At 43.9% G+C, this 22,161-nt stretch overlaps 1 protein-coding gene across 1 annotated transcript in view; it reads right to left on the bottom strand.

Annotated features, from left to right (window-relative positions):
* The window catches only part of TMEM163 (transmembrane protein 163), a 279,198-nt gene that overhangs the window by 30,563 nt on the left and 226,474 nt on the right, over nucleotides 1-22,161 (bottom strand). Inside the window, exon 5 of the mRNA XM_069577763.1 lies at nucleotides 16,513-16,609. Coding sequence (XP_069433864.1) covers nucleotides 16,513-16,609 — 97 coding nt within the window. The remainder of the gene's footprint in view (nucleotides 1-16,512; nucleotides 16,610-22,161) is intronic.

Below are 22,161 nucleotides of genomic sequence, written 5' to 3'. Positions count from 1 at the left end.
AAATTTGAGTTTTCCCATAACATGTTTAGAGTAAAGGTCCTCTAAAGGTCCTATATATTGAGTCCATGGAGGCTCAGATGATGAGAGAGCCCACTTTCAACAGGATAATTTAAGAAGAATTTTTACCCAATGTGCCCAAACTATTGGGTTGGCAAAAAAGTTTGATATGTTTGGGAAAGCTTGAACAAACTTTTTGTCCAACCTAATATTTCCCAGTATCAAATGTTTCCTTAACAACCTAGTAACGTGTGGCTTTGTCACCAAATACATTCCAGTCACAGGCAGACTATTCCAAAGTACCAGCACTGCTCATGTGATGGGGGAATGGAGCACAAGTCATTTACAGAAGGCACTCTCATCACTGTGGAAACGGTCCCCATGGCTCTGCTGTACTGGGATGTGTTGTGTGCCCCAGATATACAGGCGTACTTCAGTCAAAGCTTGAGAAATAAAAGGCATTCAGTACGATTCTCTCCATTAGCTAAACAATAAACAGAAAATCAGAAATGTTATGAGGACTGTACTGTCCAAGCTATACTTAGGGAAGTGAATGAAAAAACTAATTACCTTAAAATGTTAAGCCACTTTTGAAAAAAATGTTATTCTTGCAAAGATAAAAGCACTCTCAGAATATTACAAAGAAAAAGAAGTGCTAAGTTAGCATGATAAATTCTCTCATTCTAGTTGGGAAAACAAGTACCAAGAGATAAACTTTCCGAGGTCGAGTACAGATGCATCTAAATAGCAATGTATTCAACCTTGACCCTGCAACATCCTCCTTTGATAAACACCCAAATCTTTAAATATACAGATGTTTCTAGGAGATGAAGAATAAGTACATTTCCCTTTCTCCTTCCCTTCCTTTCTCTTCTCCATTTTTGTTCCCATAACCCAGAAGCCTCCTAGACAGGTTTTCATAGCACATGTCATCTTGGGATCTTCAGGCCACAGGGAAGATGGCAGGGGTGGACAGAGTTCACCCTCATTGAGTTGAGCGTGGGAAACCCTAGACAAGGAGCTGATTCAGAATCTCCTATGAGGAGTCTGTGGGCTGCATTTTGTCAGCCTGGAAAGCAAGTCAGCTAGCTGTATTAGCTTTTCTGAAAAGCTTGCTTTTGGGTCTCAAACTCTGTAGTATTCAGCAGGTAATCCATGGACAAGAAAGAGCCCCCAGCCAGTCCAGGTCCTGGTTTGCCGTGTGTGTCTCTGACACTGGATACTACACAGTCATTTTAATTTTTTTATCTGAAGATCTGTTTCCTTGTTGTAAAATGGTGGTATCTCTGCCCACTTCGGAAATACTGTGAAAGTCTAATGAGCCTCAAGCTAAAAAGTGCTTTTACGAAACAGAAAGCACAAAGAGGTGTAATTGAATAGAGCAACATGGCAGACTGCTCACAGACATCACATTCTGATTAAAATCCAAGGCTTACACAGCAAGGAAAAGAGAACCTAACAGATCCTTCAGAGCGATTTCCTAGGTAACACCTGAACTGACAAATCTCACTGCATGCAAGGAACTGAAAAGACAGACCACCCACATTTTCAGGTTTAAAATGGTTAATACCCTCACTCAAGAGACTGATCCACCAGCAGGCACTTCAGGGGTATTTCTGGCAACTACATGAGATCAGTCATTTTCAGCAAAAGCTCCTCTTACTAGCTACCTCTGATGACAGCTGTTACATTTAGCTTACTGTTTGCACTTTCCTCTCTCATCATTTATTTTGTCTTCATAGCATTGACTATTTACAGGATAAATTTTAGCAGTGCTGTCTATATTCTAGGTATGGGTTACAGTCAGAAAACTACACTCTCACTTCATAGCAACTTAAGATATTTATCCTGTTAGATCTGAGCAGGATTCCTATCTGGTGTGGCATTGTGAGGTCACTTGTGTTCAAGCGTATCATCTGGATGTACCTGTACTGTATATATTTAAAGTGGGCAGCTTGATCAGTGTTGACATATCTTTATGCCCGTGAAACTATCACCAAAAGCAAGAGGATATTTTCCATCACCCCCCAAAGCTTCCTTGTGACTCTTTAATAATCCCTCCTGCTTCTAACACCATCCTCTGGCAACCACTATCTGCTTTCTGTCACTATAGATTAGACTGCACCTAGAATTTATTTTATTGATGTATAGTTGATTGGCAATGTGCTAATTTCTGCTGTACAGCAGTGATTCAGTTATACTATATATACATTCTTTTTCACATTCTTTTCCATTATGGTTTATCACAGGACATGGAGTATAGCTCCCTGTGCTAAGTAGGACCTTGTTGCTTATCCATCCCATATATAACAGCTTGCATCTGCTAATCTCAAACTCCCAGTCCTTCCCGCCCCAGCCCTCCCTCCCTCCCTCCCTCCCTCCCTCCCTCCGGTAAACACAAGTCTGTTCTCTATGTCTGTGAGTCTGCCTTGTAGATAAGTTCATTGTGTCATATTTTAGATTCCACATATAAGCGATATTATATGGTATTTGTTTTTCTCCTTATTACTTACTTCACTTTGTACGATAATCTCTAGGTCCATCCTGCTGCTGCAAATGGCATTTTTTCATTCCTCTTTAATGGCTGAGTAATATTCCATTGTGTATATATACCACCTCTTCTTTATCCATTTATTTGTTGGTGGACATTTAGCTTTTTTCCATGTCTTGGCTACTGGGATTGCATCTAAAAATTTATATAAGTGGAATGATACAGGCATCTCTCCTTTTACTGTGCTTCACAGCTACTGTATTTATTATAAATTGAGGGCTTGTGGCAACCATGCATTGAGCACGTCTGTCAGCGCCATTTTTCTAACTGCATTTGCTCACTTTGTGTCTCTGTCACATTTTGGTAATTCTCACAGTGTTTCAAGCTTTTTTATTATTATTATTTTTGTTGTGGTGATCTGTGATCCATGATGTTTGATGATACCTACAACTCCATGAAGGCTAAAGATGATGGTTAGTATCTTTAGCAATAAACTATTTTTAAAATTAAGGTATATATGTATATATTTGGATATAATGTTACTGCATACTTATATACAGTGTAGTATAAATGTAACTTTTCTATGTACTGGGAAATCTAAAATTTTACATGACTTGCTTTATTGCAATAGTTTGCAATGGTATAGAATGAAATCCACAGAATCTCCAAGGTATGCCTGTACACTATTAATGTACTTCTTTTGGCTTTGCATCTGGAACCCACCTTAATTATTCTGAGTTTCATCCATGTCACTGTATGAGTCAGCAGTGCCTTTTTTATTACTGAGTAGTGCTCTACTGTATGGATATATGACCTTTTCACCTATTCATAAACACCTGGATTAGTTTTAGGTTTTGATATTAGAAACCCAAATGCAATAAACACTTGTTTGAGGGTCTTCCTACAAATGTATATGTTCATTTCTTTTGGGTAAATATCTAGGGAAGGAATGGCTAGGTCATATTGGAAATGGATGTTTATGTTTTAACAAATCTCTGAACTCGTTTCCAAAACACATGAACCATTTTATCCTCTCATCATCAATGTATGAGAGCTGTAAATGGTCCACATATTTTTGTTTTTTTCAAGTGAAGACATTCAAATGTGTATGTAGTGGTATCTTATGGTGGTTTTAATTTGTAATTCCATGGAGACCAATAATACTGAGCAATTTTTCATGTGCTTACTAGCTCTTCATTTATCTCTTCTCCTAGGAACTGCCTGTAAATCTTATGCCTGTTCTCTTATCAGATTGTTTGTCTTCTTATGTTGTTGTGTCGTTCAGTCGCTAAGTCACGTCCAACTCTTAGAGAGCACATGAACTGCAGTATGCCAGGCTTCCCTGTCCTTCACTATCTCCCCGAGCTTGCTCAGACTCATGTACATTGAGTCAACCATCCAACCATCTCATCCTCTGTCATCCCCTTCTCCTCTTTGCCCTCAATCTTTTCTAGTATCACGATCTTTTCCAGTAAGTCAGCTCTTTGCATCAGGTGGCCAAAGTATTGGAGTTTCAGCACCAGTCTTTCCAATGAATATTCAGGGTTGATTTCCTTTAGGACTGACTGGTTTGATCTTTGTAGTCCAAAAGACTCTCAAGAGTCTTCTCCCTCCAGCACCACAGTTGCAAAGCATCAATTCTTTGGTGCTCAGGTTCTTTATGGCCCAACTCTCACATCCGTACATGACTATTGGGTCTTATTAAACTGTTCTTTACGTGTTCTGGACACAACTCTTTTGTCTGATCTATGTATGCTGTCTGTGCACTCCTGTCATAAATGGTGCCATAGCAAAGGTTTCTTACTTTTATAAAGTACAATTTTAAATTTTTTAATTTTATGGTGCAAACTTTTACTGCCAAATCTAATAAATTTCACCTAAATACCTAAATGTTCTGTTTTACTTTCTGTTATAAGTATTAGGGTTTTAGATTTTGCACTGAGGTTTTTGATTCATTTTGAGCTAGTTTTTATATAAAGGTAAATGTCCATTTACCTTACAAATAACTGTGAAAAGAAGAGAAGCGAAAAGCAAAGGAGAAAAGGAAAAATATAAGCATCTGAATGCAGAGTTCCAAAGAATAGCAAGAAGAGATAAGAAAGCCTTCTTCAGTGATCAATGCAAAGAAATCGAGGAAAAGAACAGAATGGGAAAGACTAGAGATCTCTTCAAGAAAATTAGAGATACCAAGGGAACATTTCATGGAAAGATGGGCTCGATAAAGGACAGAAATGGTATGGACCTAACAGAAGCAGAAGATAATAAGAAGAGGTGGCAAGAATACACAGAAGAACTGTACAAAAAAGATCTTCATGACCCGGATAATCACGATGGTGTGATCACTCATCTAGAGCCAGATATCCTGGAATATGAAGTCAAGTGGGCCTGAGAAAGCATCACTACGAACGAAGCTAGCGGAGGTGATGGAATTCCAGTAGAGCTATTTCAAATCCTGATAGATGATGCTGTGAAAGTGCTGCACTCAATATGCCAGCAAATTAGGAAAACTCAGCAGTGGCCACAGGACTGGAAAAGGTAAGTTTTCATTCCAATGCCAAAGAATGCTCAAACTACCGCACAATTGCACTCATCTCACATGCTAGTAAAGTAATGCTCAAAATTCTCCAAGCCAGGCTTCAGCAATACGTGAACCGTGAACTTCCTGATGTTCAATCTGGTTTTAGAAAAGGCAGAGGAACCAGAGATCAAATTGCCAACATCCTCTGGATAATCAAAAAAGCAAGAGAGTTCCAGAAACACATCTATTTCTGCTTTATTGACTATGCCAAAGCCTTTGACTATGTGGATCACAATCAACTGTGGAAAATTCTGAGAGAGATGGGAATACCAGACCACCTGACCTGCCTCTTGAGAAATCTGTATGCAGGCCAGGAAGCAACAGTTAGAACTGGACATGGAACAACAGACTGGTTCCAAATAGGAAAAGGAATACGTCAAGGCTATATATTGTCACCCTGCTTATTTAACTTCTATGCAGAATACATCATGAGAAACGCTGGACTGGAGGAAATACAAGCTGGAATCAAGATTGCTGGGAGAAATATCAATAACCTCAGATATGCAGATGACACCACCCTGATGGCAGAAACTGAAGAGGAACTCAAAAGCCTCTTGATGAAAGTGAAAGAGGAGAGTGAAAAAGTTGACTTAAAGCTCAACATTCAGAAAACGAAGATCATGGCATCCAGTCCCATCAATTCATGGGAAATTGATGGGTAAACAGTGGAAACAGTATCAGACTTTATTTTGGGGGGCTCCAAAATCACTGCAGATGGTGACTGCAGCCACGAAATTAAAAGATGCTTACTTCTTGGAAGGAAAGCTATGATCAACCTAGAGAGCATATTCAAGAGCAGAGACATTACTTTGCCGACAGGTCCATGTAGTCAAGGCTATGGTTTCTCCAGTAGTCATGTATGGATGTGAGAGTTGGACTGTGAAGAAGGCTGAGCGCTGAAGAATTGATGCTTTTGAACTGTGGTGTTGGAGAAGACTCTTTAGAGTCCCTTGGACTGCAGGGAGATCCAACCAGTCCATTCTAAAGGAGATCAGCCCTGGGATATCTTTGGAAGGAATGATGCTAAAGCTGAAACTCCAGTACTTTGGCCATCTCATGTGAAGAGCTGACTCATTGGAAAAGACTTTGATGCTGGGAGGGGTTGGGGGCAGGAGGAGAAGGGGACGACAGAGGATGAATGGCTGGATGGCATCACTGACTCGATGGACGTGAATCTGAGTGAACTCTGGGAGTTGGTGATGGACAGGGAGGCCTGGCGTGCTGCAATTCATGGGGTCGCAAAGAGTCGGACACAACTAAGCAACTGAACTGAACTGAAATGTCCATTTTTGTCCATAAAGCTTTCCAGTTGCTCCATCTGTTGAAGAGAGACTCTTTTCCCACCTAAATTGCCCTGGCACCTTTGTTGAAAGCCAGGTGACCAGATATGTATGCATCTATTTCTGGGCTCTATTCTCCATGAGTTAAAAGTCACTCAGTCATGTCTGACTCTTTGAGACCCCATGAATTGCAGCACACCAGGCCTCCCTGTCCATCACCAACTCCCGGAGTTCACTTAAACTCACGTCCATCGAGTCAGTGATGCCATCCAGCCATTCATCCTCTGTCGTCCCCTTCTCCTCCTGCCCCCAATCCCTCCCAGCATCAGAGTCTTTTTCAATGAGTCAGCTCTTCACATGAGGTGGCCAAAGTACTGGAGTTTCAGCTTCAGCATCATTCCTTCCAAAGAATACCCAGGACTGATCTCCTTTAGAATGGACTGGTTGGATCTCCCTGCAGTCCAAGGGACTCTAAAGAGTCTTCTCCAACACCACAGTTCAAAAGCATCAATTCTTCGGCACTCAGCCTTCTTCACAGTCCAACTCTCACATCCATACATGACTACTGGAAAAACTATAGCCTTGACTAGACGGACATTTGTTGGCAAAGTAATGTCTCTGCTTTTCAACATGCTGTCTAGGTTGGTCATAACTTTCCTTTCAAGGAGTGTCTTTTAATGGCATGGCTGCAGTCACCATCTGCAGTGATTTTGGAGCCCAAAAAATAAAGTCTGACACTGTTTCCACTGTTTCCCCATCTATTTCCCATGAAGCGATGGGACCAGATGCCATGATCTTAGTTTTCTAAATGTTAAGCTTTAAGCCAACTTATTCACTCTCCTCTTTCACTTTCATCAAGAGGCTTTTGAGTTCCTCTTCAGTTTCTGCCATCAGGGTGGTGTCATCTGCATATCTGAGGTTATTGATATTTCTCCTGGCAATCTTGATTCCAGCTTGTGCTTCTTCCAGCCCAGCATTTCTCATGATGTGCTCTGCATATAAGTTAAATAAGCAGGGTGACAAGCAGCCTTGACATACTCCTTTTCCTATTTGGAACCAGTCTGTTGTTCCATGTCCAGTTCTAACTGTTGCTTCCTGACCTGTATACAGGTTTCTCAAGAGGCAGGTCAGGTGGTCTGGTATTCCCATCTCTCTCAGAATTTTCCACAGTTGATTGTGATCCACATAGTCAAAGGCTTTGGCATAGTCAATAAAGCAGAAATAGATATTTTTCTGGAACTCTCTTGCTTTTTTGATTATCCAGAGGATGTTGGCAATTTGATCTCTGGTTCCTCTGCCTTTTCTAAAACCAGATTGAACATCTGGAAGTTCATGGTTGAACTGAACTGATTCTCATGAGATCACTCAAGTCAATATAACTCACTTTCATCAGAGCTCAGTTCTCTTCTGTTTAGAAACTTGTGGGCTGTAGCTCTAGAATAAATGCAGAGGTCAATCTTGCTGAGGTGATGGAATAAAATTCTGTCTAAAGTAGTAAGAGTGGGACACCATTGGTGATCTAACAGCAGGAATTTTCTGCCTTTCTCTGTGCAGTGCTGGGGTGATGTTGGCAGGTTGGATGGATGGTGAGGACCTTGACTGTGTACAAGTGTCTGTTTTTAAGGTATTTGGGAGTCAATACAACTTCCAAATTAAATTCAGAGTTATGCTTGAGGGCATGTCATATGGGAATATGAATCTATTGCTCATAGCAGATTCAGGAATTATAGGCTATTGCACAAGAAGGTGCCTACACCATTACCCAATCTGAGCTGAAAATAGGATCCCTGAATGCATTTCCTGGATGGTTCAATACAGACTAAGCTTCCAGAACAAAAGGCATCAGAAGGTCCACCAACTTCCTTAGAAATCTCTTCTCTGGTCTAACAACCATAGTATTAGTCAATGTTCACTCAACAATTATTTATAAATGCATCATCTATATTGCTTTATTTTCTTTCTTAGCAAGCTTAGCAAGAAGACTGTTATTACTATTTCCATTTTACAAAAAAGAGACTGAGACATAGAAAGCTGGGACTCCTGCCCCATCTTTCTCTAGTCAGGAAGAGGCAGAGTTGGACTCTGTCTCCCTGACCTCAGCGTCCACATTTTTTTTTTTTTTTTGGCTGCACCGCAGGCATACAGGATCTTACTTCTCCAACCAGGGATCAAACCCATGACCTCTACAGTGGAAGTTGTCGCTGCTGTTCAGTCACTAAGTTGTGTTCAGACTGTTTGGGAGCCCATGGACTGCAGCTTCCCAATCCTTCACAGTCTCATAGAGTTTGTTCAGATTCATGTCCATTGAGTCAGTCATGCTAACCATCTCATCTTCTGCCTCCCTCTTCTCCTTTTGCTTTCAATCTTTCCTAGTATCAGGGCCTTTTCCAATGGTTCGGCTTTTCACAACCGGTGGCCAAAGTATTGTAGCTTCAGCTTCAGTCCTTCCAGTGAATATTCAGGCTTGATTTCCTTTAGGGTTGACTGGTTTCATCTCCTTACAGTCCAAGGGGCTTTCAAGAGTCTTCTCCAGCACCACAATTCAAAAGCAACAATTCTTCAGTGCCCAGCCTTCTTCATGGTCCAACTCTCACATTCTTACATGACTACTAGAAAAAAACCCATAGTTTTTTTTTTTTTCCCCCCCCTATGGATCTTTGTCAGCAAAGTGATGTCTCTGCTTTTGAATATGCTGTCTAGGTTTGTCACAGCTTTTCTTCCAAGGAACAGGCATCTTTTAATTTCATGGCTGCAGTCACCATCTGCAGTGATTTTGGAGCCCCCAAAAATAAAATGTCACTATTTCTACTGTTTCCCCATCTATTTGCCATGAAGTGATGGGACTGGATGCCATAATCTTAGGTTTTTGAATACTGAATTTTAAGCTGGCTTTTTCCACTCTCCTCTTTCACCCTCATCAAGAGGCTCTTTAGTTTCTCTTCACTTTCTGCCATTAGAGTGGTATCATCTGCATATCTGATGTTGCTGATATTTCTCCCGGCAATCTTGATTCCAGCTTGTGACTCATCTAGGGCAGAGTCCTAACCACTGAATCATCAGAGAATTCTCTCCCTCATCTTTAACCACAAGGTGACATGCCTCAGAGTACTCACTCAGTACAAGAGCCTCAAGAAACTTACTCCCATGGATGAGGCACTTGCTCCAGAAGACCTGAGGTGGACAAGCTGACTGGGTAGGCAGCATCTCTGTGAACCTGTTCACCTGGCCCCAAGCCTTCACTCCTGGCCCCTCCATCCCCTCTCATGTCATCCTGTTAACCATCTCCTACCTCCCAAGGGAGGTCATACAGAATGGATTTGAAAGACTGCTGGGGCAGGCTGAGGGGAGGCTGGGTTTGAAGCTGAGGGGACAAGAGGAATGGGAAGGAAGCGATGAGTCTCTTCAGATAGAGCATCTGTGAGAGCAACAGGGGCTAGAAGAGGGTCGGAAGGACTTGAAGGGATCTGCCTAAGGAGGAGGAGGAGTCAGGCAGGCAGTGACTGAGGGTTCCAGGAGGAGGAGTGAGTGCAGAGGCTCAGTTTCCAAAGAAGTGGACAAGGTGGGAGCTCAGAGGGGAAGGGAGAGGCCCTGAGTGAGAGGGGAGGAGGGAGGGGAGGAGACAAACAGGGGTGTGGGGAGGGGCAGGCTAAGCTGGTTCCATCCTCTCCACCTGGTAAAGATGGACCAAGAGGTGACAAGCTACTGAAGAACTTAAGGAACTCTTCCTAGTAATTCCTGAATGCTAAACACCTCACAAAAACAAAAGCCTACAAATCCAAGAGTCACAATCACTGTGAAGGAAGATCCTTGGGGAATGTTTTCACCTGTGGACTTGCAAGTACAATCCTAATATATCCTTTACCAGAGTTATCTCTCTAGCTTTGTCCCTGAGAGTGAAATCCCATCTGGGGCCCGTGCAAGGACACCACTGACCGCCCCCAGCTCTGCAAAGCCAGCCAGGCCTCTGCATGAGGGAGATAGAGCAACACTGCGGGAAGAGATGTGCCCAGAAAGCAGGTGGCCACCCCGCACTGTGAGCCACCTTCGTGTCCCACGAGGCCTGGAAATGAAACAGCGCTGACGACTGGTTGCCTGAAAGAACACAGTTGTGAGGGGGGCTCCCTCCTCTTGGCGGAAGCTCCTTTGTTCTGGTGGGTGGGATGGAATCTCAGGCAAGAACTTAGCTGAGAGAAAACAAGGGGAGATTTGAAAGCAACCCTGCGACTCAAGGAAGAAGAATCAAAACGATGCCAAGCAACCACTCCTGACCCACAACAGAGTTATTTTTCCTTTCTTCCTTCTCTGTTTTCCCTTCTCTATTCCTTCCTCCTATCCAGACACACTGGAAACAAACAGAAAACAAATGCCTGAGAAAAAGAAAGCAAGCTCACACAGATCCCTTGGTCCCTGTGGCTGCTCTGCCTCTAAGAGCCTTCTCCTCCCTGGACCTCAGCCTCAGAACCTCCTCACTCAAGCCTGTCTCCCCAGTGTCCACTCTTCCTTCAGATCACAGTGGAGGCCCCAGCACGCCTCCCCCATAGCAGGCTTGACTGTCTCTACTACACCCCTCATCACTGAAATCAAATGTTTAAGCTCTCTGGGTCTCTTCCCCAGCTGTGAGCTCCTGGAGAGCAAATGCCAGCTCCTAGGAGAAGGAAATGGCAACCCGCTCCAGTGTTCTTGCCTGGAGAACCCCAGGGACAGTGGAGCCTGATGGGCTGCCGTCTATGGGGTCGCACAGAGTCGGACACGACTGAAGCGACTTAGCAGCAGCAGCAGGAGAAGTCAAGGCCTTTGCAAAGCAATGAAGAAACACTAACCATTAGTGCTAGTTGACTTTGAATCCCCTAGACAGTAGGCACAGTAAGGATCAGTAGGCACTCACGTGGTAGCAATTATTATTATCAGCATATGACCATATGTTATTCATTGCCAACTGGGAACAATGCATCATTTTAATTATAATTGTTATCACTTTTAGTGCATGTGACTTAAGGAGGAGGTTAGGCCCAGACACTGTCAAGTCCTCAAGGTAAACAAGTGTAATGAGCCAGTACAACTCAAGAGGTCACTGAGAGAAAGTACATGGGGAAGGATGAGACTTCCTGGGTCATGGGATCTGACATAATACCTTTTGCTTTCACCAAGCACACAACAGCTGATGGAGCAATTCCACGTTCATCGCATCGTTTAGTTCTCACAATGTTTGTTGTGGAGCAGGGGGCATGACACCCATTTACCAAGAAGGAAACTGTCTCTCAGAGAGAAGACACAATTTGCTGGAAGTCTCACAGACAACAAGTGGTGAGTTAGACTTAGAGGACAGCCTGCCTACAGTGGGCTGGGTGTTCCCCAAAAGGAAGGGGCCCAGAGTTGGCTGTGGCCACCTGAAGCCGGAGAGAGACAAGCCTTAGTCCTGTCCAGCCAGAGGGAGGGGGACCAGGAGGCAGGAAAGAGGGATCAAGGGGTCCATCTGAAAGGCACTCAGGCCATGAGCAGCTCAGAACCTTTAAAATTGGAACCTTCCGAGTAGTCACCACCATAGTAGCACTGTCTCCTGTTAATAATATTATTTTAAATAAACGGCTCACTTGATCTTTATCATAAACCCCTGATGAAAATATTGTCCCCATTTGGCATATCCGGAAGCCCAGAGTCAGAGAGATGGAGCAATTTGCTTGCAGTGGTCACTTGGGTACTGGGGCGGGGGGAGTCACTCAGCCTCCACACCCTCCCCTCTTTCCACGTGACTCCATGTAACCCCTGAATTCCCTCATTCCCTACTTCTACTCTTCCAAGGCTTCTCGGTACACCTGCCTGCATGCTTGTCAACAGACACCGCAACAGGAGCACACCCTGGTCAGCGGCACAGATGGCAGGGGTCCCGCGCGGCGGGAGCAGCGGTGCCAGCCAGAAAAGGCCAGGGACGGAATCAGCTGGGGGCCGGGCACCTCCACCTGAACGTGAGAAGTCAAGAAAAAGCAAAGCAAAAAACAAATGGAGGGGGTTTAAAAAAAAAAAGAAGAAATAAGACAGAAGGTTCAGACTTGAAAAGCCAATGAACCGTGGGACCGCGGAATCCCACAGTATCAGGAGCCAAGACAGCCGGGATGAGGAGACAAGGGTTCAAGTCCAGGCACTGCCACCAGCCAGCTGATGACCTCAGGAAGTGCACTTCTGCTTTCAGAGCCCCCAGGTGCCACCACAAGAGAGAAGTGTGCCACCGGCCCCTGCCTTCCCTTCTAGGGCGTGGTGGGTGTGAAAACAGCCACACAATGATGCTCATATCAAAGCAGCCACAGACAACACCAAACGATTGCCAGCACATCTGCGGCAGCACCCACACTCCCCGGCTTCTAGAACCATAGTTCCTGCAGAGTTTCTGAGAAGGCTCTTTTGGAACATGCTTCATCAGTGATCCAATGAGACCCCATGCAGGCCATGAGGGAGCAAACAAGCCATCTGCCCAAGAAGCCCTTGCAGGAGACACTGTGGGATCCTTCGGGGTCCCCTGAGAATGGGCTGGCCTGTCTCCTCCAGCACGAGGCCACTGAGGAGCAGGAGACACCATGGCTCAGAGCCAGCTGACTTCACAGGAGGGCGATTCCTAACCGCATGGCTTTCTTTCAAAACTCACCCATTCTCACAAATTACTCACACTCTAAGAATTGTGCCGGTGACATTAAAAAGAAAGCTGCTAAAAAAATAGGCCTGGGGCGGGGAAAACATTGCTTCAGACAAACCCATGTAACAACTAGATGGAAATCACACATCAAAAGGTAATTCTGGGGACTTCCCTAGTGGTCTAGTGGTTAAGACTTTGTCTTCCAATGCAGAGGGTGCAGGTTCGATCCCTAGTTGGGAAGCCAAGATCCTACATACATCATGGCCAAAAAACCAAAACATAAAACAGAAGTAATACTGTAACAAATTCAACAAAGACTTCTAAAATGGTACATATAAAGAAATCTTTTTTAAAAAAGGCAGTTCTGCAGATGAGGGCAAGGGTGAAGCTGTAACTCGGACCTAAAATTTAGGATATCAAAACCCTAAACTCCAATCTCCCTGGTTTCAACCACCACAAACTATAAGCCACCAAGAGGCACAGACTGCATTTGGTCTGCCGGAAACTAATCACCTGCTCCTAACCAGGGTTCCCCAAATATTTTAAGTATAAATATGCCTTGGTTACTTGGTTACATAAATATGCCAGAGTTTCCACAACACTGAAGGTTTAAAAAAACAAATACAACAGACCACCTTACATCTTTCCTTAGAGTTCTGACAGGATGACCATAAATGGGTATGATTTTTAAATCCCACACCGGGACTAATAACATACAGTGGGTGTGAACCCTACCAGGACAGGGACAGTCTTGGTTCAATCACAGAGGTCTTCACCCTCTCTGATCTCACCTAGGCTGGGCATAAGACATCCTAGCAACGATGTGGATTTTAACTTGGTGAGCTTCTTCTCTTAGGAATATTTGTACCATAAGATATAAGGCTGCTTCCAGTTAAAACCTGTTCAGCTTTCAAGACAAAAACAAGGAGGGCAACAAACAAGGGTCTATGAGCACAGCTATCCATTCTACATCAAGTAAGCCCTGCCTCACATTAATTTTTAACACCTAAATAAATGAAAATGTCAACGAGCCCAGTGCTGAAAATTCCCACCAATAAACATTTCTTAGAGTAGAGTCAGATTTCCATTCCTTGTAAAATGCAAAGATGTTATCTGACTGGCATCTTAATTGATCACACAATACTTTTATGTCTAGATGTGGCTCAGACAGTAAAGAATCTGCCTGCAGTGCAGGAGACCAAGTTTGAGCCCTGGGTTGGGAAGATTCCTTGGAGAAGGGAATGGCTATCCACTCCAGTATTCTTGCCTGGAGAATTCTGTGGAGAGAGAGGCCTGGCGGGCTACAGCTCATGGGTTTGCAAAGAGTTAGACACAACTGAGCAACTAATTTTTAAAGGGCTTCCCTGGTGGCTCAGACACTAAAGAATCTGCCTGCAGTGCAGCAGACCCAGGTTCAATCCCTGGGTCAGGAAGATCCCCTGGAGAAGGGAATGGCTACCCGTCCAGCATTATTGCTGGGAGAATCCCATGGACAGAGGAGCCTGGCAGGCTGCAGTCCATAGGACTGCAAAGAGTCGGACACGACTGAGAAACCAACGTGCTCACTTTCACTTTTTTCAAGCTTCAGATTCTGATGGAATGGAACACATGATGGTCAGTCTGATGAAGGAAGATGATGAACAAGTCCAGATTCAAGGTAACCAGGAAGACCACGGTAAGATAAGATATAATATATGGAGTAGAAGACATGGGATTATTTGCTTGAGCCAGCTCTTCTCAAAAAGATGAAATCCATAGGTAGGTACACTACTACCCTGCTATCCATCTTTCCTCCGTGTCACTGAGCTGTTAGTTGCGATGATAAATAACAGTTAAGATCCTGAGGAGGTACCAAAGGAATGGCTCTAATCTCAGGTTCAAGTTGGCGAGGGGTGGGGGCCTTAGATACACAGGACAACTTAAGGCAGTCACTTTAACAGCTCTACTAAATACAGTGCAATGCCCACTCCATTTTCATCTTCCCCATAAAAACACACACACAAATGTAATACATTACCCCCAAAAGATTAACATGCGTTTTTCTAAAAGTGAAACTAAAGGTCTCATAACTTAGGCCTTTTATAAGATGGTGCACATAGTCGAGCGCAAACCAAGTCACACCCTAAAAGAAGAGCCCGTAATTTTGCATTACATCACTATCCAACTCATAAACAGGCGTACCTCATTTCACCGCACTTTGCAGATAATTATTATTATTTTTACCAATTGAAAGTTTGTGGCAACCCTGTGTCCAGTAAGTCTATTGGCACCATTTTTTCCAACAGCATTTGCTCACCTTCTATCCCTGTGTCGCATTCTGTTAATCCTCAAAATATTTCAAACTTTTAAAGACATCTGTATTGGAGGATAGTTGATTTACAATGTTGTGTTAGTTTCAGGCATACAGCAAAAAGAATCAGTTACATATAAACATATAGCCACTCTTTTTTAAAAGATTCTTTTCTCACATAGGTCGTTACAGAGCACTGAGTAGAGTTCCCTATGCTATACAGCAGGTCCATATTAGTTATCTATTTTATATAGACTCATGTATATATGGCAATCCTGATCTCCCAATTTACTACCCACCCCCCTCCGCATTTTATCACATTTCTTACAGTGGTCAGTGATCTTTGATGTTACCATTACAAACAGACTGTGACTTGCTGAAGTCTCAGATGATAGTTCACATTATCTTTGTAATAGGTATTTTTAAATCAAGGTATGTACACTGGTTTTGTTTTTTAAGATATAATGGCATTGAACACATAATAGGCTACATATAATAGACATAGTATTAACATAACTTCTATGTGCACTGGGAAACCAAAAAAATGGATGATTTGCTTTATTGCATTAATTGCTTTACTGTGATGGTCAGGAACAAAACCCGTCATATCTCTGAAGTAAGTCTGTAGAGAGAATCATTGTAATGGCAGTATCTTCATCTCCTGATAGGTAAATTAGCCTCCAGGAGACTGCAAACATCTTTTTTTATCAGTATTCATAAGATGCGGGGCAAAAATAGAATCAGAGTGCAAAAAAACAACAACAAAAAAGAATCTGGTGCCTCTCACCAAGAAAATGAGGCAAAAACACACTTTAATATGAAATTGTGTCCTCCAGTTTCTGCATTTGAATGTTAGTTGTGTCAGAAAATCTAATGTGAATAGATTTAGTACTGAATTGAGGTGCAAAGGCAAACAGTTCTTACTATAAGTCATTGAGTGGATGCAGAACAGATGCAAACAACACAGGTTGGAGCACTGCTATATAAAAATCACCTCATTTCTCTTAATATAAAATACATTAAAAGTAGTCCAAAGACACAGAACACGCACCAGCTCAACTAGCTTTTTGTCTTGCCCAGTGCTTTTCTCTGCTGAGTCATTTACATTCTAATATGAGGTCTTCTGGACTCCTAAGATACTGTTTATTTTCTCTCCACCTGCCCAACTTCCCCCAGTAAATCTGGGGTGAGAGGTAATACAAGAGGCTGGTACCCTCAGGAAAGACTCATAATAAAAAAGAAGAAACTTACAACTTCCGGGAGCAGCTTAGTCGAGAGGTCATGGATGGCTTTGACCACTATACACACAGATGACAGAAGGAATATCACCCCCAAGATGACACAGGCTCTGCAAAGAAACAGAACATAGGGAATCAACTGGGAGAACTCCATCTGGCTAGTTTACACAATGCCAGTGACGATTATACAAGCTGAGGCCCTAGGACCCACCATACTTTGCCATAGTCCCACCATGCCCACCCACAGCATCAGAATTAATGCTGAATCATTTCTAGAACACAGTTCAGTGATTTATCATCAAAACCAACCCCATGGGAAAGGGTCTCACCATCCTACATGACCTCACAGCATCCCATGAATGCTGGTACAGAAGGGTCTTCAAGGCCATGAAATCCATTCTCCTGCCTGGCAACACAACATGTCACTCCTCCTCTAGCTGGAGTACAGAGGTTAATAGCAAAGAGTGGAGGTTCTGAAGTGAGACTTTCCAGGTTCTACCATTTAACCTGCTGCTTGATCTTGGTCAAGCTACCGAACTTCTTTTAGCCTCTATTTCCTCATCATTCAAGTGGGAGTAATATTTCCTACCTGAAGATAAAATAAGATAATGCACAGAGCATAAAAAATTAATCCATTAATGCTGGCTTAAATGATGGAAGAGAAAAGCACACCCTGGATGTCTCTTGCTGATAGGACAGGCCAGACACTTTTGGATTTTCTCAAACATAAAGAGGAGTGATTCAGTAATGACAAAAGAAGAGAGTTCATCTGCTGTATTTAAAATGGATAATCAACAAATACCTACTGTATAGCGTAGGGAACTCTGCTCAATCTTATGTGGCAGCCTGGATGGTAGGGGAGTTTGGTGGGGTCGGGGGTAGGGGGATGGTTCATATATATGGATTGCTGAGTCCCTTCACTGTCCGCCTGAAACTATCATAACATTGTTAACTGACTATATTCCAAAATAAAATTAAAAGCAAAAAAATAGAGTGTTCACGGCAGGATGAAGCAATTCTTTTAAAAAATAAATGAGGAGAAAAGGAAGGATGAAGTCAACCAAGACACCATGCACAGGAGAGGAAAGAGCAAGTTAGGAATGAGGTCATGAGAAAAGTCAGAGGACACCCAGCCAGGGGAGTGGGATGGAGCCGGAAGGATGACTATTGGGCTTGGGATGCACCAGCTGGCAACCCAGACACTCACAGGAGGGAAATACACAGAAAATGAAAGTAAACCTGAGGAAATGATGGTAGAGACACAAGGGTCAAAGTACTAAATGAAAACAAAGAGAAACAGAAAAGAAACCAATACAAGAATAACTGCAGTCAGCCCTACATCATTCCTGTCCCAACCTGAGGTCACCATCACTTAGAAGCCTTCTCAGCCCTCCTCCCGAGCCACAAAATAAAACCATTTTTCACTGCCCATGCTTTAATTACCATGTTCTGGACTACCAGAAGGACCCAAAGTGGCACCGACTTAGAATCCTAACCAGCCTATAGACAGACACCTTTTCCCAAACCTAAGGGTCAGAAATAAGTGGGTAAACAGGCTGCGTGGAGTTCACTCCAAAGGCTTCTTATCAACACATTAGTTGTAGGTTTCATTCTCTCAAAAACACAGATGGGAAGGTACTTCAGTGGTGATCCAGTGGCTATGACTCCACTTTCCAATCCAGGAGGTGTGGGTTCGATCCCTGGTCAGGAAATTAAGATCCCACATGCTCTAGCATGAGGCCAAAAAGTAAAATCACAAAATCAAAACACGGAAAGAAGTGATCAGTGTGGGCTGGGGTGAAACACAAAAGAAAAAAGGAAAAGTAATAAGCAGGTGGGGGCTCTTGGTACAGACCTGAGCTAAAGAGAATCCTGGACCTATAAACCACGCAAGTGATCCACCCCAGGTGCCATATATCCTCATAAGGAGCCTGGGGGGGAACATACACTCAAGGTGGGCGATGGTGGGGGAGCGGTGGGGTGAGTGTATGTGCTGGCATGTGTGTAGAGAGATTACAGGTAGGTGTGTGGGGGTTGGTGGGTGGGAGGGTGGGTGTGGGCGTGTAGAGATTACAGGCAAAAAGCACCCAGGGACACAGCAGAAGAAATGAAGAAGGCTACAGTAGGTGAAGTGCCTGGCGCTGGTCTCCACAGTCCTGGCAGGGTAATCAGGGTGGAGGGGACTACAGCCAAGAGGGGCATCATGCAGGAAAGAGACGGCTTCCTGGAGGGCCCTTTAGTGACCAGACACTGGGGCAGGACCAGGGATTCCAGGGCTTGGGGGATCAAAGCTCCCAAAGCAACTGGCCCAAGGCCCAGCTATCCCACAGGACAAACAACTATGGACCCACTGTGCCCAGCACTTGAAGTAACCACTTCTCCCTGCTAGCAAATGGCACCGTGAGAGGTGCCATTTCAGGAAAAGAGCCTAAAAGTCAGGCCTCCACTCAATTGACTAGCACACATGCTCTCTCTGCTTCACCCTTTCAGATAAATTTAATCTCCAATTCGGTTTTGTAGCCCTCACACTTTACACCCCACTGAGGAATTTTTTGGAACAGTAGCCCAGGGACTGCTCCTCAGGGTCAATCTTATCAGAACCTCTAGGGGTGAATACAGACATCTGTATTTGCTTTTTAAATTGCTTCTCAGAAACAGAAGTAGACCCACAGACATAGAAAACAAATTTATGGATACCAAAGGGAAAGAGTGGGGGAGGGATAAACTAGGAGATTTGAGATTAACATACGCACACCACTGTCTTTCTTGGACAGAGGAGCCTGGCGGGCTACAGTCCATGGAGTTGTGTCGAGTTGGACGCAGCTGAGCACCCATGCTATACTATATATAAAGTAGATAAACAGAAAGGTTCTACTGGACAGCACAGGGAACTCTACTCAATATCTTGCAATAACCTATAAGGGGAAAGAATCTGAAAAAGAATGTATGTATGTGCATATATGAAGTGAAGTGTTAGTTGCTCAGTCGTGTCCGACTCTTTGCGACCCCCATGGATTGTAGCCCGCCAGGCTTCTCTAGAGTCCGTGGGATTCTCCTGGAAAGAATACTGGAGTGGATTGTCGTTCCCTTCTCCAATATGCATGTATATAACCATACGTGAAAAAGTGAAAGTGTTAGTCACTCAGTCATGTTCAACTCTTTGCAACCACATGGACTATAGCCAGCTGGCTCCTCTGTCCAAGGAATTCTCCAGACAAGAATACTGGAATGGGTAGACATTCCCTTCTCCAGGGGATCTTCCTGACCCAGGGATCGAACCCAGGTCTCCCACATTGCAGGCGGATTCTTTACCATCTGAGCCACCAGGGAAGATACACACACGCACACACACACACACACACACACACACACACACACGTGCGCATAAAACAGAATCCCTTGCTGTATACCTGAAACTAACAGAACACTGTAAACCAACTATACTTCAGTAGAAAAATAAAGCTCCCCAGGCAATTCCCTGAACAATTTCTCAGGGCTGAGTCCCAGGCCTAGTTCAAGGGAAGGCCCTGTCCTTAGCGAGCTTCCACTATGGGGGAAAATCCATCCTTCTCTGAACAGAAGGGACCCCCCCCACCCCCAGCTGCTGAGGAAGGAGGGGTCTAATGTTCCTTGAGAAACCTGCAGCGCACCCGTTACTTAATCAGTCTTCTCTCACTGAGGCATGAGAGAACCCAAGTGAGAGGCACTACTTGGGTGCTAAACATTCTGTAGAGCATTTACCACACCATCCTCAAGAAGCCTCCATCTCCAAATTCCTCAGAGCGGGCATGAACACATGTCTGAGCTCCTTCCTGACAGGGACCAGTGATGCTGCAGGACTCTCTCTTTCTCCCGGTCAACACAGGCACACCTTGATAATGCACGAAAAGTGGATTTGGGTTTTGTTGGATTCTGTTAAGGAGACAGGTATAAGAGACGCAGTGGTCTCCTTACATAATATCTTGCTCATATATCTTTAACCAAAACTACCTAGAAGTTCCTTAAGGGTGAGAACCACATTTTCACATCTCAGTATCTATAGCAGCACCTGGCAGTTGCCCCTGCAAGCATCTGTAGAGTATATATAATCATTAACTGATTGGAGCCACAAATGGGGTCCACCCAGGAAGGTTTGACTCCCTGAAATGAAGTGTTCGTTGCTCAGTCATGTCCAGCTCTTTGTGGCCCCATGGACTGTAGCCTGTCAGGCTCCACTGCCCATGGAATTTTCCAGGCAAGAATACTGGAGTGGGTTGCCATTTCCTTTTCCAGGGAATCTTCCCAACCCAGGGATCGAACCTGGGTGTCCTGCATTGAAGGCAGAGTCTTTACCAGCTGAGCCACCTCCCTATATTAACCGATTACCTAACCACTGACTGATTTGTAAGTTTCCCCCCATAGAGTTTAAAGGGGCATCAACCACTTACCACGGGATGGGAAGAGGAAAGAGACTCCTAACACTTGAGCCAAAATGCCTGTGGAATAGCCCACACTGTAAAACAACTCCAAAATGTAATGAAAAAGAAAAATCCAAAGAAATCGATGATTTGTTTATTCATGTTGAATTTTACAGATTTGTCATCATATTTGCCTCAAAAATATACCTACAAATATGCTCCAAATGTTTTAAAAACCTATTTTCATCTTCTTTTAAATGTGTTGCAAATTCAGAAGCCAGTCACTCTTTCATCAACACTGCTGGAAGCCTGTGTGTCAGAGCTCCCCCATAGCTGAAAGTAGCTATTATTAGCTGAGCGTGTGATGTTATTTTTTTTAACATGTTATTAATAATATATTGTGTTTACACAGCAGCTTTCTCCTCAGGCACTCAGAGTTCTGCACATCAGCTCCTAAATGCCCTGGTGGCCACTGACCAGACCTAGGTTTCTGTTTTTCTGTTATTTCATGGACTGGAGGGGTCAGGGGTGGGGAGAGGTTTGTTTCACAGACACAAGGAGCCAAAATGGGATTGTGGAGGATTGGCAAGTTTCCCCAAGGTCACCCCAGGAATCTGAAGTCCACCCAGAAATAGAAGCCAGGTCTCCTGATGTCCTCCCAGTGGTCAGCCTCCCTGGCCACTCAAAGGCTCTGGGCCTTCACGTGACATCCTCACGCCACCACTGCCCTGGGACTGCAGCGATCTCCCAGAAGCAGAGATTTGGGTCAGGAGCAAATGCTGCAAATATGGCTGCTTCCTAATGGGCAAGTGTGGGCTGCTTCCTGGTTTGTGGGGAGGCGGTGAGGGATGGGGGAAGGGACCTGCTCCATCAGAGCACCACGGCCTTCACCAGGAGAGGCTGGCCCGGCAGGGAAAGAAGGCAGTGTAGAGCCAGGTCACCACAGTGAACACAACTCCTCCCTCTAGCCCAAACCCTACAGCAGGAAAACACTGAGCCAGAAAGAAGCAAAAGATGGCTTTTATAATTGTCTGGATTGTTTCTTAATCCATGTACTGGCTTATTTAAGAGCTCTTCCATCCTCACTATACATTTGCCTTCCCTGTTGTAGTTTTCCCTTTCCTAGATACAAATGCCCATACATAAAACAGATAAGTAACAAGGATTTACTGTATAACACAGGAAATTATTCCAATATCTTGTAGTAACCTTTAATGGAATACAATCTACAAAAAAAAAAAAAATCGAATCACTATGCTATATAT

This window comes from Ovis canadensis, chromosome 2 (assembly GCF_042477335.2).
Source record: "Ovis canadensis isolate MfBH-ARS-UI-01 breed Bighorn chromosome 2, ARS-UI_OviCan_v2, whole genome shotgun sequence".
Taxonomy (NCBI): Eukaryota; Metazoa; Chordata; class Mammalia; order Artiodactyla; family Bovidae; genus Ovis; species Ovis canadensis.
Note: the sequence above shows the minus strand (reverse complement) of the source record. Positions and strands in the feature narration are given on the sequence as shown.